The sequence below is a fragment of the Myotis myotis genome, unplaced genomic scaffold (genome assembly GCF_014108235.1).
Source record: "Myotis myotis isolate mMyoMyo1 unplaced genomic scaffold, mMyoMyo1.p scaffold_m19_p_11, whole genome shotgun sequence".
Lineage (NCBI taxonomy): Eukaryota > Metazoa > Chordata > Mammalia > Chiroptera > Vespertilionidae > Myotis > Myotis myotis.
The window spans coordinates 73,365,155-73,383,414 of NW_023416315.1; the positions used below are offsets into that span (position 1 = coordinate 73,365,155).

The 18,260-nt window shown below is 40.0% G+C and overlaps 1 protein-coding gene across 2 annotated transcripts in view; it reads right to left on the reverse strand.

Moving 5' to 3' along the window:
• Window positions 1-8,166: 8,166 nt before the first annotated feature.
• The window catches only part of CAV1 (caveolin 1), a 34,436-nt gene continuing 24,342 nt past the window's right edge, over window positions 8,167-18,260 (reverse strand). For both annotated transcript variants that reach the window (XM_036328909.1, XM_036328910.1), the window contains exon 3: window positions 8,167-10,380. In XM_036328909.1, coding sequence (XP_036184802.1) covers window positions 10,039-10,380 — 342 coding nt within the window. In that variant the 3' untranslated portion in view covers window positions 8,167-10,038. The remainder of the gene's footprint in view (window positions 10,381-18,260) is intronic.

Consider the following 18,260-nt stretch of genomic DNA (forward strand, 5'->3'; position numbering starts at 1 on the left):
AAGAAGAAGAAGAAGAAGAAAGAGAGAGAGAGAGAGAGAAAGAAAGAGAGAGAGAGAGAGAGAAACATCCATTTGAGAGAGAATCACCTATTGGCCTCCTCCTGCATGCCCCCTACTGGGGATCAAGCCTGCCACTTGGGCATGAGCTCCCACCAGGAATCAAAGCAGCAACCTCTTGGTTCATGGGTTGACATTCAACCACTGAGCAACACCAGCAGGGCATGTGCAGCTGATTTTAAACTTCCTTGCTTGTTGGAGGTTGGTGGGCTTGATGTCTCCTCAATGGTCTATGTTGGAAAGTCGGACCCTGGTTTCATGACCTTTCTTGTGATTGATTCTCCACTTCCCTAAGCACAGGTTCTAGACCCCATTTTGCGTAAGAGAGATACCCCAGCAGAGGGATAACAGGACTCTTTGCTTTGCCTCTGACTCACTGTGACCATGGAAAATTCTGATTACAAAACATGGAAAAGTCAAAGCTTTTCCCTTGAGAAACATTTTCTGGACGGTGTCTCTTACCCATCTACACACCCCGAGAAAGTGCAGAAAGCTGGGACCTCCACCACTGCAAGTGGGAAACAGGTTGCAGACACGCGGGGAGTCAGCTTGGAGGCAGGCCTCGCCTTTGCCATGGGTGGCCGCATTGGTTAATGTAAGTGCAGTGGCTGTAACAGATACATCCTGAAACCTTAATTGCTCAGCTTCTCCTCATTTAAGTGTCCATTAGTTTTGGAGATTAGGGTGGGGCATGGCACTTTCCTCTACACAGTCTTTGGAGGATCCAAGCTGAGGGATGCTTTGCCATTTGAACACATGGTTTTCATAGATGCCCTTGGTCTAGATGTCCAGCCAACAGACGGAGAAACACATGGGAGGTAATTATGACTCAGGCCTGGAAATAAAGCATGTAATTTCTGCCCAAATTCCAGTGCCAGATCTGAGTCACATGGCCATGCAAGAAAGGCTGGGAAATGTAGTCTAATTGTATGTCCAGGGGGGAAGAGAAATGAGTTGGTTTTTTTTACAAACTAGCCAGTCTCTGCCCCAGTGACCAAAGTCCACTCTCCAGTGTGGCTGGTGTTGATCTGGTGGGTTCAGCACAGATGCTGGTCTCCAAGCAATGGGGAGTCTTGGAGTAAGATGGTAAGTTGTATCTGCTCTGAGAGCGTAGGTTTGGTTTGAAGAGGTGAGTGGCAGGAACATGGAGAATAGGGTTCAGGCCCCTGTGGATGGGAAGAGAAGGCTTCGAAGGACCATGCAGGGCTGCAGGGCGGAAGATCACAGCCAAATCCTCTGAACCCAAAAGGGTTTCAGTCTCAGGAGAAGCCAAAGTGATCTCAGGAAATCCTAGGTGGAAACTAAGTCAGGATTTCTTGGCCAATACAACAAATTAGGAGAAGATGTCGCCTGAGCTCTAGGTAGGTGCTCAGGGTCTGGGACAAATGTCCTGGCATTTTGACTTAGTCCACATGGATGAGCATGAGTAGAAATGTGGTCTATGAAGACACACTAGAGAATGGCTTAAATGTGTTATGAAGAGCAGGACAGTAACCCAGAGGCACTAGAGAGAATGACAGGGTGATGAAGTAAGGGGCTGTCTGTAACTTTATTTTTTAAGATTATTGTGTGTTATTAATTAACTAGAGGCCCAATGCACGAAATTCATGCAAGAGTAGGCCTTCCTTCCCCCAGCTGCTGGCACCAGCTTCCCTCTGGCACCTGGGACCCGGGCTTCCCTTGCAGCCCCAGCTTCGTCTGGAAGTTAGTCCGGAAGGACGTCCGGTTTAATTAGCATATTACACTTTTATTATTATAGATTTTTTCTTTTTTATTGAATTTATTGGGGTGACATTGGTTAATAAAATTACATAGGTTTCAGGTGTTTTATAATCCACCATCTACACATTCTGTTGTGTGTTTACCCCCTACAATTCAAATCTCCTTCCATCACCATCTATCCCCCCTATAATTCCCATGAGATGTGGCTCTGTTTTAGGCATTTTCACTTGAACCACAATCTAATGAGGCAGGAGGCATTATGGTAGCCAGTTTAAGTGAATGCATGTCGTTTTGAGACTTATCCAAGGTTACACAGATGGTTCTGAGTTTGGCTGAGGACTTAATTATAGGTTCCTGCTTCTAAGCTAAAAAAATTTATATTTGCTATAGGATGACTTGTTATTTACATTTATTATTGTTTAAGATTGAGGGTGAAAGATCTAAAGAAATTGTTCTAGTCCAATGTAGGTATTGAAGGCTTATATTCTATTTGTAAATTGTCTTGAGCAATATTTGACATCATCTGGATATTTTTCCTAATGCCCAAAACTTCACTGGTAAATTATTCCCTCCACAGGAATAAAAATGACATTACTAATTTTTTCCTACTCATTCCACTCAAATTATTACTCATTACTGTTAGAACTGAAGCTTGATTTTGCAAAGCTATTATATATTTTAATTGATATTTATTCATGGTTTTTATAGATATTTTCTGTTTGGTTATCTCAGTTGAGAATGCATCTTCCAAAACATTGTTGGAACATATTTGAGTGACAATCACAAAAACAAGCACTGACATTTTATTTAAGATCTAAGTTGGTATAAAATGTGCATTTATTTCACCAATTTAATCAATGTTTTTTTTTATTTTATCAATCAATGGTTTTAAATCAATTTTCTTAATGATGGAACTATATAGTCAAAGACAATATGATGCTGAAAATTAATATGAAAAGCAATTAAAATGGGGCTTGTCTATTTGAAGGAAAGTGGTAGATGCTATTTTTTTCATCTCTACCCCTAGCCCATCTCTGTTTTTTAGGGGAGTTAGTTATTACTTTTGGGTTTCTTTTTTTGTTTTAAATATTTTTTATTGACTTTTACAGAAAGAAGAAGGGAGAGGGGGGGAGAGAGAGAGAGAGAGAGAGAGAGAGAGAGAGAGAGAGAGAATCCTGGTGATGTTGACCGGTTGCTTCCTGCACATCCCTTAACTGGGGATTGAACCCTCAACCCAGGCACGTGCCCTGACTGGGAGTTGAACCAACATCCTTTAGGTGCATGGGACTATGCCCAGCCAACTGAGCTACACCAGCCAGGGCTACTTTTAGTTTCTATAGGACATAGTTTTAAAGCTGCAGCATTAAACCATAACATTTATTGTCAATAGTTTTTATTTACTAAAAGCTATTTTCTCAGCAGAAGAATAGAAAAGTATTAACTCTATCCTGGAGTTGCCTTCATTGATGCTTCAGGGAGCTTCTTGAAGACAAAGGCCTTTGTCTTACCCATCTTTGTCTTACGTATCTTTCTTTTCTCTACTATGCCAAATAGTTGCTCCATAAAAGTTTGTTGAAGGAATAAAGTGAACAACTCTGTGAAAAGAACCTTGGATAAGGAATAAATTATTTGCATACGTGACTTTTTACCATTTACTGGGTGTTTTTTTCTCCGGGATGACACACAGGGCTATTGTAATCCTTTCGAAATGGCGTTCCGCATTTTCAATTTCTCTCAAGAGCGTAGGGAGTTTCTTCGTAAACAAGAGCTTTGGAGTTAATAGTCATGGTTGTTAAACTTGCTAGTTAATCTTAGGTAAATGACTTAACTCCTCTAAGCTTCTATTTTCTGACCTGAAAACAGAATAATGGTGTTCATTTGATTTAGATAATTATATGTAAGTCATAGGGCTGTTGTTAGGAGTATTATCTGTAAGATGCTTAGCACACTGCTTGGCATATGGTATGTGCTTAGTAAATTAAAGCTATTTTTATTTTGAGGGCAACATGAATGCAATGGAGCAAATAACATAATCATGGTGAAAATGTAGTCAGTGTCAACCCAAATTCTAGCCGTCAATGTGAACACTGCGCTGTGCATCTCACAGGGCTCTCCCCAGTGCCATGCAGTGGACAGAACTTCCTGTTTTGGAGTTGGCAGGTAACTACATCTGACCTTTCCTAAGAGGTTGTGCAATGTGATGAAGGATTTAAGAAACAGACTTTCAAAAAGGGTTCTAATGCCTTGGGACAGTGATCATCTCATTAATAGTTGGCATCATATTAGTAAAAATGAAGGCCAGGAGGTTTCTTTGTTACCCATTCATAGAGTAGCTCGGACTGGCAGCTGCTGCCTTTTTTATTAAAAAACAACAACAAAAATGACTGCGTTCTTCCTGTTGCAAACGCCCCACCCTCTATGCCACTTTTCACATGTTAGCTTGTTTGTTCCCAGCTGTTCTGTTAAAATACTAGGAAGGTGTACAGTGATTTTTTTGTTTGTTTGTTTTTTCATTTGACATACAAATTATTTAACTTTCTATAGCATCAAATTCTCATTTCAGTTGATTTTATTCACTTTGCCAGGTCTAATTCTTCCCACTCCTCTCTCATCACAATAAAAAAACCTCCTTCTTCCTCACTTGTAACTTTTAACTCTGTGGAAGTTTGAATGACTCATCACATAGTGGAACTGGTGAAATCAGCAGCTGCTGGGAAATCATTTTCCCTCTTAATAACTGCATTAACATGTGTTTGCTATCATTCAAATAAAAAAAAAATATATGTCCAATATCCATGGTAGTCTTTGCTAAAGTTTTCATTGGGGAAACTAATGTTTTGACATATAAAAATGTTCAAATGGGTACCTTACAGAAAGTTTTGATGGGGGAAAAACTTCATGGAAAAATAAGGTGAAGTGGGAAAAAAATGGCATGTATGTTGTTGATAATGCTGTGATTTATTTCAGAATGGGTTAGGTGACTTTCTTCATGACTCTCTTAGTGCTAAAGCAGAAATTTGTCACTTCATGCCTTCATAGTCTCTAGTATAGTCTTAGCATCAAACCATTCATCTGTCCATCTAACCATCCAACAATTTTATTTTTTCAACTTTCCTCACGCAACTGTAGTCCACTCTGCCCTCCTTCCCTGGAGCTCAGGGCGAGTGGCTTCAAATGAGGTTTTGTGTGCTGGCTCTTCTGTAGGGGGCCTGTGTCTCCAGCAGAATTCCTGCTCTCTCTGCAGACAGGCTCCCTGCTGATTTTCATAGCCAGGTGTTATGTGGGTGCTTTTTTCTATCTCTGGTGCTTTGGGTTGGGGAGCCTGGCTTGGTGGGAGCACCCCCCCGCCCCGACACACACACACACACACACAGCTGAGATATCCCTCCAGAATCTCAGCCCCTTGTCCCCAGCCCTTCCACCCCCCCACCTCCCCGACCCGTGGGAGAAGGGCCAGCCCCTTTCCCATCTCCACCTGTCCTATCAGTTTTGATGTGTTTTCTTTTATGAATCCTTGGTTATAAAGCTTCTTTTCAGCTAGTCTTCAGTTTGTTATTTAGTTTGCTTGCTCTGTGTTTCCATTGTAATTCTAGTTTTGTCCTGGGAAGAGGTGAGTGTAATATCCACCCACTCAGCTGCCATCCTGCCATCTTATTACTTTCAAAGGTTTGTTTCTTTCCACAATTGAAATGTCTGTCCTGGAGTCTGTACATTGTTGTCACTTGGTCATCCTATTGTCCCAAAAGTCATTAAACCAAAATGTGATTGAATGTACACTATTACAAAAACACATTTTATATATATTTAAATCTTTACATCAAAATTTGGGGTAATCTGTGAGAGAAATTTGATTTTTAAAAATATTTTAAATGTAAAATGTTTTCATTTGCATTAGTTGTTCTCAGTAGAGACACAACTTGCTTTCTGGTTGTTGGCATTAACAGTAATTCTGTTGTTGATTGCTGTGGTTCTGATTCCAGACTCTGAGCCAGTCTCCATGTCAATTACTGACTGTGTGACCTTGGGCAAATTATTTGACTTCTCTGTGCCTAAATGTCTTATCCATACAGTTGAGATGATAATGATAATACATGCTATCTAGGGTTATTGGGAAGATGAAATGAACAAATATATTAAAGTATATAGAATAATGCTTGGCATGCAGAGATTATTCCGTTTTAACTACTATTATGTAACTATTGCTAAAGTTTACTCCAATTCTGCTCACATTACTTGCTGATTATGATTCCACAAGCCAGCAGGAAAAGGAAGCCTTCAGAAGAGGAGGCAAGCTTAGGGCTCAGAAATCACACAGAGCAGGAGGATTAAGAAGAGGGAGGGTCAGGGCTTTGGTCTCAGACTCACAGGATTAAATAAGAGCTCCAATGCTTATGGTATGTAATTGGTGATCTCTAAGCCTATATCTCATTTGTGAAATTAGGGCAGCAATTCCAGTTTGAAACCTTGTATAAATGACATACCGCCTGGAAAGTGCCTGTTGGGCTCTTGGAAATGATATAATGATTCCTCCCCCCCCACCATTTGTTTTTAAACAAAAAAGTAGCAGCATATTTCACATACAGTTTTTAACTTTACTTTTAAAATTAATATTATAACATAAACCCATGGGCACAGACAATACAGTGGTGAAGGCCTGGTAGGGACAGGCGTGGGGTGGAAAGGATCAATGGGAAATAAACAAACAAAAGGGACATCTATAATACTTTCAACAATAAAGATAAAATTTTTAAAAATGTAAAAAGTAAACATATTCCTATGTCATTAAATGTTCTACTACATAAAAATATTTAAAAGCCTATTTAGTAGCCTATTAAATGTATATACCATCCTTTATTTAACTGTTTCCATATTTCTAAATATGTTGTTTCCAATATTTTCTAGTATTGACAATCAACTAATGAGCACCCCTGATGATGAACCTTGGTATGCCTCTGTTGTTTTTATTAAGTGACATTGTTGGATCCATCATGTGTACATTTAATTGTTCCCCAGAAGACTTGTACCAACTGCACTCACCAAAGCACTGATGAATGCGCTTGCTTCCCTGAACCCTCACCAATCTGGGTATTATTTATTTATTTTTTTGTTCACTGCAACCTTAAGCAAAATTATATCTCATGGCTTTGATTTTTATTATTTCATTCTAATACATTTTTTTCATGATTGCCATTCACTCTTTTGTGTTACGTTAAGTGTCTTTCTCTACCTCTCCCCTCCACTCCCAATTTTATAAATATGAATTATAATTATAAGCCAGACATTTAAATATCAGCACCTGCATCAGAGAAGGTCTGAGTCAGAAGCTCCACGCTGCAGACTAGAAATGGATTTTTAACAGAAATGCCAGACAGGGTTACTAAATAAGCAGACTTAGTGCTTTCTTGATAGCCCAGTGAAGAGAGGGGACCGCATGAAAGGGATTTCAGGGTGAGAGAAATTAGATCACCTTTGCAAAATTGTGTTTGGAAACTGTGATGATTAATTATGCACGTCGACTAGGATGCCAAGATATCCGGCCAAACATTATTCTGGGTGTTTCTGGGTGAGATTAACTTTTAAATCAGTAGACTGAGTAAAGCAGATTTCTCTCCTTAGTGTGGGTGGGCCTCATTCAATCAGTTGAAGGACTGAATAGTACAGAAAGGCTGATCTTTTTCTAAGTAAGATAAATTCTTCCTGTCTGACTTACTTTGAACTGGAACATTGTGAGTTTTTGTTTGTTTGTTTGTTTGTTTTGTGTTGGTTTTTTTTGTGTTGACTCATCCTGCAGACGTTGAGGCTTCTTCACCTCTATAAATTGTGCAAACCAATTTCTTATAATAAACCTCTTTAAATACATACTATTCCTTACATATTCATATATATTTTATATACATACATTTTGATTGGTTCTATTTCTCTGGAGAACTTTGACCAATACAGAAACTCTGTTTTTAAACTTACTCAATCTAACCCCAGGCCAAAAAATAAATTGTTTGTAAAATATGCCTTTTAAAGAAATTCTAGTTACGACAGGGCAAAATTCAAGGCATACTCCCTGAATGCGTCATTTACTAAACGAGAATATTAATATCCAGCACACAAAGTTATTAGGGGCTCAAATTAGATGACATATAATAAAGCACTGGGTAAACTGCTAAACAAATCTTTCTTATGAATTATAACTTTTCTCTAAAGTAACTCATGACAGGCAATGGCCTTAGGAGAACGATCCCACTTAAATGACTACAATATCTGAAAAGTGGAAGACTACACCCTCCCACAAACGCCCTACAAACATGTACACACACTATGTACTACACAGACACGCACACAGGCCCTGACATGTATGTATTTGTTTTGGGGGGGAAATAATAAAGCTGACTGTAGAACTGTTAAACATTTTTATTGTGTAGACTTATAACCTTTACAGGCCATGCAGGATAAAAAAGTGTAAAATATATCAGTAAGCATATAAAATTTCAGCACTCTTTCGGGCCAGCATTTGATTTGCACAGGAAACTAAGCATATATGTAGAACAGACATGCCTTGGGATGCACAGCTTACAGGTTGAATCACAAAGCCATTTCCCAAGTGATCTTCCTCACATAGAGAGAAGCATATCTTTACATTTAAAAAAGTATGCGGTGTAGTACATTTTCAGTATGTACACAGATTAAAAGTAGAACTATGTCCATGCCAGTGTCTGTTTTAAATGCAAAGCATCAAAGTCGGTAACAAGTTGGTAAGTAAAGTGTCAGAAAAACTGGAAGAGGCAAAAATAAACCCAAAAAAACCCCAACAACAAATAAAAAACCCATCAAGCAGAATTCCAACAAGTGTATGAAACTAAAAGTGAAAGCATACCTGAAGGTTAAACATCAATTCCCCAAGGGCAGAATCTTACTATGAGCAGGCGGAATAAAAAGCTTTTGGGTGTACCAGGCCGCTTTCTGTGTGACTCAGGTTTACAGGTAACATTCCTCAGTTTGAGTTTAGAAGAATTTGAATTTATTCCAGCAAAACGATCCCAATCTTGTATGACCGCCTCCTCCCCCATCTTCTCTCTGCGCAGAGTGATGCGTGGATTAGGTCCAAAGCTCCTGGCAGGTAGCGGGGCCACGTGTCACAGCATAACAGGCGGCTGCCAGTGCTTTACTTTGAAGGGGTCACATGTGCGACAACTCTGACAGGCTCACACAATGGCCTCCATTTTATGAGCCTCTCCCCGGAGGCCCACCGGTCAGCTGAAAAGGGAACACAATGTTCGGCCACTAAAACACCCGGTGATGGATTAGTTTGGAGTCAGGAAAGTGTGATTATTCTTGGAAATAAATGAAGCTGAATAGACATGCTGGCCTCATTCAGCTGAAGAGAGGCAGGAAAGCTGGCTTCCACGCCTGCCAGTCCAGAGAGGACTCGGCCCCATTGGTCCTCCTTAATTCATCTCATTGGCTGAGATGGACCATACTCGATATAGATAAAGACGGTGTGTGAGCAGGTGCAGACGGGAACTTCATCCGACTCCGTTCTCAGAGTCAGAAACAAGTGTGGAGAACTAGGTAATGGATTCTCTAATTTTGGTCTCCAGAGAGGTTGCTGACTTAATGAAAACTGACCAGCGAGACCCCCATTTGAGAAGGAAAGTATGATGAACAGGAAGGCACTTAAGTCTCATTATCTATGTAACAAATATTCAGGACAAAGAGTATCACATTTTAAGAAGGGTAAGTCAGACTGTGTGAATGCAGAGTAGGTTTTCTAATTTGATAAATATCATTGATCCCATTGGATCATTAAAATGAGTGACAGCAGTCCACTAACACTGCAGATGGTAAGGGAAGAATTTGCTTAAAACCAGCCACATATTTGTGCAACAAATGGCCATAGCCCGGAATTCTTCCCTTACCATAAAATGGTCAACATTTTAGAATAGGCAGTTGAGGTCACTGGTTCTTCATATTTCTCTCGTTCATATCTCAGGCAATAAAATAATGACCCCACATGCAAATAAAAATGCAAAGAAAACATTTTAAGTGGGTTTAAAAATTTAGACCAAAAAAAAAATTAGATGAAATAGCTCAGAAGAGACACATAATCGTTATGAAAACTAAGAGAGTGATTTCTTTGTTATGAACCAAGAAAATTCACTCATATATTGTTGCTGTACTAGCAACTTAAAACTTGATATCGGCACCAAGAACATTCAAAGGGAAAAAAAAAAAGAATCAGGAATACTTCTATCCTTGAAATGTCATTTATATTTCTTTCTGTACACTTATGCGGACATTGCTGAATATTTTGCCAGTAGCCTCAAACAGTGGGTCACAGAGGGTGTGGATGCAGATGGAATAGATACGGCTGAAGCACTGAATCTCAATCAGGAAACTCTTAATGTATGGCACAACTACCCAGATGTGCACGAAAGAAACAATGGCGAAGTAAATGCCCCAGAGAAGTGCCAGGGGGATGCCCACGATGGCCGACAGCAAGCGGTAAAACCAGTATTTCGTCACAGTGAAGGTGGTGAAGCTGGCCTTCCAGATGCCGTCGAAACTGTGTATTCCTTCTGGTTCGGCAATCACATCTTCAAAATCAATCTAAAAGGAAGAAGAAGTGACAGAATGTGAAGTTGAAATGGGAGAAAAGAGAAAAACCTCACTACTGAGTATCCGTAAGTACAGATTAGTTTTTATGTACAGCGTGAGATGCTTGAAAGCACCCAGCTATTGCAGCAGCAGCAGCAGCACTTCGAACTTCTTGGAAAAACAGATACTTGGGTCCTACTCAGATCTTACTGCACCTCTGGGGGTGGAATCCAGGAGGATTTTTAATGTGTTCTCCAGATGTTTCTATACCAGGTGAAAGGTTGAGAACCACTGCTCTAGGGGAAACCAAATGGATATTACACAATTCCTGCCTTCAAGTAAAACCTAGCAACATGGATAAATATGCAAGACACTCAATAAACAATACTATTTAAGTTAACCTTATTCTGAGACAACTATACACAAAATATCAAGGGGGAGTTAGTTAATTGATTATTAACTTTTTCAACACTCCACTGTTAGAATTTCTTTGATACATGAGATCATGGTGAACAGTGAGGACCCAAGAAATCTTCATGGGGTGGTGGGTCTTGAGCTGGGCTTGGAAAATGGGGTGTGATTTGGAGAGGAAGGAAGCAGGGGCCTTGGAAATAGTGTGAGCAAGAACACAGGAATGAGGAAGGATAGTACAGTGAGTGTCACAAACAGAGAAACCTGTGTGCCCACGGCTGGGAAGGCATGTTGAGGCTAGATGCAATATTTTTTACTTACAGTGTGGGGTGGGAAATCTATTGAAGATGTTGAGGTGGGAGAATGTAGCCTGCAGCCATAACCAGTGGTCATTTATCAAGATTGAATTGATAGTAGTGTGGAGGCTGGGCAAAAGGGAAAAGAGACTCAAGGCAGAGAGATTGTTGCTGTGTCCCAAGTTTGAGGTGGTAGGCCCCAACTGGAATAGCGGCCATGGAGAAAAGAAAAAAGAAAGAAATAATGAATTTTAGGAATGTAAAAGGAAGAATGCACAGGACTTGGTTACCTCAAGGCTGGGAGAGAGAAAAGCCTAAAGTGAGCTCTGAACTTGCAATTTGCCTTCTAGGGAGAACAGAGGTGACATTAACATAAAAAAGAAAGCAAGAAAGGAAGGCAGTTAAAAATGTTAAGAGGGAGCTTCACTTTTGAACTATATGTACGTTATTTGGCAGATAAGGAAACAGTAAAGTTTAAGGACAGATGCAAATATCAGTGGTCCACACCGGATGGATCCTGTAGTAGTCCTTTCGGTGGCCACCAGGTAGTAATCAAATGAGTTCGCAGTCACATGGCACTCAACCATTACCGAGTAGCAACTCCATTCATTGTTTCCACGTGATCTGGTGTTTCAAACCCATGTGGAGAGGTAGGTTGTCATATCACAAAAGTGGGGCCAGAAAGCAAACGTGGCCCGTTTCCCAACAGCATTGTCTCCCACGGCACATGTTCACATAAGCAATGAATTCTCAAGAGCTTTTATACTTCTGGAAGGATTTATATAAACAACAACTGAAGCATTGGGGAAAAATTACTCCCCAAAGAGTGGGACAGAGCCAGCTCAACTGTTTGGTGTTGGCAGATGTGTAAAGAAATCTAAAGCAGGTCCCCAAACAAGTTGATTACCACTAGCAGCAATACAGCCAAGCTCAGGATTAGGTAGGTGATTCCACGGAGCTCTCCGTGCCAAGGAACCACCTTGAAGTCAACACTTTTGAAAGAAGTGCATGATACTTACCTATAAAGTATGTTTTCTACAACATCCTGTTCCTTGATCTATTGTCCAATGTCCTAATGATATAATATGTAAAAATGGTATGTCCACAATTATGTAAATGAACTTATAGATTTATCATCATTATAATTTTTTCTTTGCTCATTCAGAGCTAGGTTCAGCAGTAAGCATTAACTTGTGTGTTTTAAAAGGTTGTACAAAATATGTGGCAAGTCAGATCAATCCTTCAATGAAGTTTCTGTGCAAATTTACTTAATTGTCTACTTCGGGGTTTTGTTCTAATGCGGCATTTTTCCAAAGCTATTAAATATAAAGGCCTGGCCTGGCTGGTGTGGCTCAGTGGTTGAGCATCGACCTAGGAACCAGGAGGTCGCGGTTCGATTCCCAGTCAGGGCACATGCCAGGATTGTGGGCTCAGTCACCAGTGTGGGGCATGCAGGAGGCAGCCAATCAATGATTCTCTCTCATCATTGATATTTCTATTTCTCTGTCCCTCTCCCTTCTTCTCTGAAATCAAGAAAAAATATATTTTAAAATAAAATTTTATTTAAAAACATAATAAAAATAAAGGCCTTCAGTTTTCCTTCATGGAACTTCAAGATACCAAAAGAATTTTATTTTTAAAAGATAACCTTGTTTTGTAAGAGGATTTGGTGAAGTCAGAGTTAATACATCAGAGCAGGCATTCTTAATTTGGATCAAAGAATGGGCAATGGTGGTCCATGGATCCTCTGAAATGGGTATACATGTTTTGAGGGTACAATGTACAAAAGTACAATACATTTGTTTGAAAATAACGAGTCTATTACCAATGGAGTTTGGGCGGGACTTTACTGAAGCAGAGGATTCCTTGCTCTTTACAGGACAGACTTGAAGCACATCTGCCTTGAGATTCTTTTCCAAGGGAAGAGAAATTACTAACATTTGCTGACTGGCTATTATGATCAGACGCTGTTCTCATTTAACGCACAGAAACTTGGTAATATAGCATTTCCATTTTATAGAAAAATGGGAGGTTCAAAATGTTCAATTGTGCCAATAAATAAGGAGTAGATTTGAGTGTTGAATCTGGTCTGAAAAAAGCAATCCTTCCTCTAATACCACATTGCTTTAAAAAAAATACTTTTAGCCGAAACCTTTTTGGCTCAGTGGATAGAGTGTCGGCTTGCGGACTGAAAGGTCCCAGGTTCGATTCCGGTCAAGGGCATGTACCTGGGTTGCGGGCACATCCCCAGTAGGAGGTGTGCAAGAGGCAGCTGATCGATGTTTCTCTCTCATCGATGTTTCTAACTCTCTATCTCTCTCCCTTCCTCTCTGTAAAAAAATCAATAAAATATATTTAAAAAAATATATACTTTTAAAAGTTTCTCTAAGGCAATTATAGTATTTCACAATTAAAAGGCACATTAACAAAAAGTTTGCTGAATTTAACCCTCCTGGTAACTTAGAATTCCGCAGCAGGGCATTTGAGGACAGCATCATGACAAGGTCATATACATCGTATACACAGTTGATTATTAGTGACGATCTACAAGCATATGCCTCTGTATAAGAGTTCTTGATAATAACTCTGTTTTTCTAAGCGTAAGTATAAATGCTGTTTTCAATGAACATAATGGAAATTCATAAGCTCTTAGTTGCTTAGAAAATTTCAGGGTGGCTGTTTTTCCCGTGCTTTCCAGAAACTGCCGGTGAGCATGATTTATCCTCAAATACCCAAGTGAATTTAGAGCAGATCTCCAAGGGTAGAGAGCAACATGACAGAATTAACATGTTATATAAATGTATTCAGTTAGCTGTTGCTTTAGTCTTGAAGGTGGCTTAAGAGAACATGAACAGCCAATTAGAAAGAACAGCTGAAAAAAAGAAAGCAAGGCCGGTAAAGAAAACACAGAGGAGCCAGAAATAAAGTTTAGCTTCTCTCTACTTCCATTTCTGCAACAGGCACAGTAACAGGTTTTTGTGAGGAGCACATGAGATCATTTATGTAAAGTGCTTAGCATGGGGTTAGAACACTGCTATATAGTAAATGCTGAATATATAGTAACATTAAAAATTCCTTCTGGGTGACTAAGCTCGTCTGGGCGACAATTGTAATAAGAGAAACGACCAGCTGCAAAGTACATAGTGGCTGTGAATTCAAACCCCGCCAGTGGCTCAGAAGAATTAACTTGCAATTGTAATCATCTTGACCACAACCCTCTGAAATGAATGCCATTATCCCCATTATACAGGTGACAAAAGAGCGGGAGGTTAAAAAATTACTCAAGGTCACACAAGCCTGATGTCTTTTTACTTATGCATTCCTGGGGTGACAAGCCCTCATGCTAGAGGTATTTGCTTAATTTTCACCCAGATAGACATACTTCTTAAAACATTCACATTTTGGTTATTAAAGGAATTAGCCTTGTTGACATTTCCATTTTAAGTCAGGACATCTGGTAACTAGGATGTTTTCCATTCTTGGGACTGGTTGTATTTTCATGGCCCTGCACAGCATGTTCTCACAATCTTGGGCACCCAGCCAAGGACTCTCACTCTAATTAGCAGGTAAGGAAACTGAGGCACAGAACAATTAAAATGGACCTGACATTCTCAAGGTCCCAAGTGAATCAGTGGAAAAGCTGAAATTAGACTTCTAACTTCCTGACTCCCAGGTCTGCTCCTCACAATTCCCCAGAAACTTACATCTCTCTCCCACATCCCTTCTCCACCTACCCCATTCATATCTCCAGGTCTCATCTAAGTCTCTCATTGCTTTCTAGGAGACCCTGATGTGAAAGATACCTTTGTGTGAAGTGAGGAGAAATTTCCCTTTCACAACATGAATAGGGACGTTTCCATACATTTATTCAAGGCAAATAAAACGGGCGGGAATCTATACTAATAAAAGGGTAATATGCTAATTAAACTGGACATCTTCTGGATGTCCTTCTAGACAAAGCCACTGTGGCAGGGGCTTAGGCAGAGGTGGTTAGGGGAGATCAGGCCAGGGGGAACAATTAGGGGGCAATCAGGCCAGCAGTGGGGAGCAGTTAGGAGGCGGTCAGGCCAGCAGAGAAGGGCAGTTAGGGGCAATCAGGCTGGCAGGAGAAGGCAGTTAGGGGGTGATCAGGCTGGCAGGCAGAGGTGGTTAGGGGCAATCAGGCAGGCAGGTGAGCAGTTAGGAGCCAGTGGTCCAAAATTTCGAGAAGGATGTCTGACTGCTGGTTGTCGGACATCCTCCGAGGGGTCCTGGATTGGAGAGGGTGCAGGCTGGGCTGAGGGACCCACCCCCAGGCACGAATTTTGTGCACTGGACCTCTAGTTATATAATAAAATATCTTCATTGTATCTTTTGACATATGTTGATAATGTACTGAACCCAACTAAGTTCTGCTAGTGACCAGTCATTCCAGGTAAAGGCAGTTCATCATTCCACAGCAATCTGAGTATAGTGGCAGCAATAGATTTACAGATATTTAAAGCTGAAGGGATCCTTAAAGAAATGAAGTCTCATTTGAGATAGAAACATTGATGGCCAATGCTATCAGGTGACTGGATTAAGGATACCTTCCCATGTGACGGCAGACCCAGGATTGGAATTCAGCTAAGGAACGGTCCCGGGTTCTTCCACTCCTGCCTCGCTACCACCGTGCATCTTCAATCAGTTACATTCCATAGCCAATGCAAAAGGCAGCGAGGCTAGCTTGCCTCTGAACTTGGACACCATCTTGTTCTCCAGGGGTCCTGCAGGTCTATTGTTGAATAGATGATAGTGTCTCTTTCTCTGACAATCCCCAGGGAGCTCATGGCTCCCATGCATCATTGGTGTGATTTATTCCTCATCACAAAACTATCACTCCGGAGTTCCATTTACTCAGGGACTCACTCCTCTTATACTTTACAGGAAGGCAGGTTTTTGCTGGACCTGAACTTTACCTGCTTAGATTTGGAGAACAGGAATTAGAGATTTGCTTTAAAACAAAACACAAAACACCCCCAAACAAACAAACAAAAACACAAAAGTGCATGTGCCATTTAGTTTCTTAGAATGGGATCCCTCAGATGATGTTGAGCTACTGGTCCAAGAACTGATTTTCTGTCCTGAAGTCTATGGAACAAGTTGTCCTTCTGGCAAGAATCATTATGTAGCTCAGGATCAAAGGCATAAACGTGGCTTTAGTGATATGCCTGTGTCTTAATAGATGCTTTATAAGGAGTCAACAGTTTATATTACTAGATTTTTATAAATGACATTAAATACCTTTGTGCAACATTGACTTATGATGTTACAATTTCAGAAACATAAGTTAACAAAAACCTAGCAGCAGACGTCAGGAAAAGCAATCTTTCTTGTTGTGTTTTGATAATACTGGGCTAATACAGTAAATCTCAGAAGATTTCATCTTGTTAAACATATCTGATGGCAATATTTAAAAAATATTTTATATATAAACACAATATTATAAAAACATGGGGTCATTTTTTTGTCTAAAAAATCTAGACACTTTATTTCTGAATAAGGAATATTTTTAAGAAGGAAACTTTAAGTACATCAAGAATCTCATTAGCAATGATGCTTGCAAATTCTGTTTCTATGGGAAGATACCTTTTTAGACTTTCAGTGGAAATTGTGATTGTATTGGCTATATGGAACATATAAATAACAACACACAAGATGTTTACCAAAGACTGGGGTGTTGTCTGTCCAACATCCACAGTTCTACTTCTTTGCCCAGAATCTTCATTATCCAAGTGATAGCAATAATTCTCTGATTTCCCAGATAAGTCATAGTTGGGTTAGATTGCTATAGTAATGTTAGTCTCCCTCGTGAGTGATTGGTTTATGGTAGGCATGTGACCTACTTCTGGCCAATAAGATCTAAGTGGATGTCTGTTGGATGGGATTTCAAACAAAGCTTTATCTTCCTTATGAAAAGAGACAGAAACATATAGTGTGGACCTTTGCTTCTTTAATCCTGCTTAGAATATGATGTAGAGCCTTAATGTACAGAAGTCATCTTGTGACTTCGTGGTGACAAGCCCGATTAAAAGGCCAAGAGAATAAAAGGTGCTACCTTTGCCATTATCAAGATGTAAAAACAATGCCAGTACCTATTCATCTCTAGGTTTTTCCTCATGTGATATATATATATATATATATATATATATATATATATATATATACACACACACACACACACACACACACACACACACACACTTAGTTTTAAGCCTTAGCTATTCAGATTTTTAGTTACCTATAACAGAAAGCATTTCCACGTGGTACAGTAGCACTCGTTCCTGTTGGTTGGCATAGAAAGTGTACATCTCATTTAGAAACCCTAGTTCAATGTCTAACCTCAATGAATCTTTTCAACCCTACCAGACCAGTGATTTTCAACCCTTTTCATCTCATGGCACACATAAACTAATTACTAAAATTCTGTGGCACACCAAAAATATATTTTTTTGCCAATCAGAAAAATAATTAGGTTTAATTTTGATGCATTCACACTCATTGTAGCATTGATCATTGCCATTTTTTAAAATTAGACAATCTAAGGGAAAAGAGGTCAGTGTCCCTGACTAAATAGTCAGGTATTGCATGTTTTAAAAATTCTTGGGGCACACCGGTTAAAAATCACTATACTAGACTTTCTTCCAGAATATGCTTCCAGAATATGTTTTTCAAACATTTGTATGAAAAAATGTTTCCTTTACATTAACATTTAGTTTTAGCAAAAAATAAATAGAATGACAAATTCACTATGAAAGAAACAAATGAATGTATTCTATAACAGCATCTAAGATGGCTCCCAATGGTTTTCCCCTCCTCCACTTCCCGGTATTCATGACCGGTGTAATGCACCCCTTTGAGTGTGGGCTGGTGGGATGTCACTTCCAAAGTCAGGTTATAAAAGTCCGTGCACCCATCTTGCGTCCCTCCTTGCTCTCTAGGGACCTTGCTCGGTTAGAAGCCAGCTGCCACCTGGCGAGTTGTCCTATAGAAAGGTCTGTGTGGGAGGAATGGAGGGACCGAGGGAGGGCTCTGGCCAAAATCCAACCACTGAGAAGCTGAGACCCTCAGTCCAACAGCCTCTCCCCGCTGGCCATGGGCTGTGTCCAGCCCTGACCCCTGGATTGCAGCCTGCGAGAGGCCCTGAGCCTGACCACTCAGTCGCGT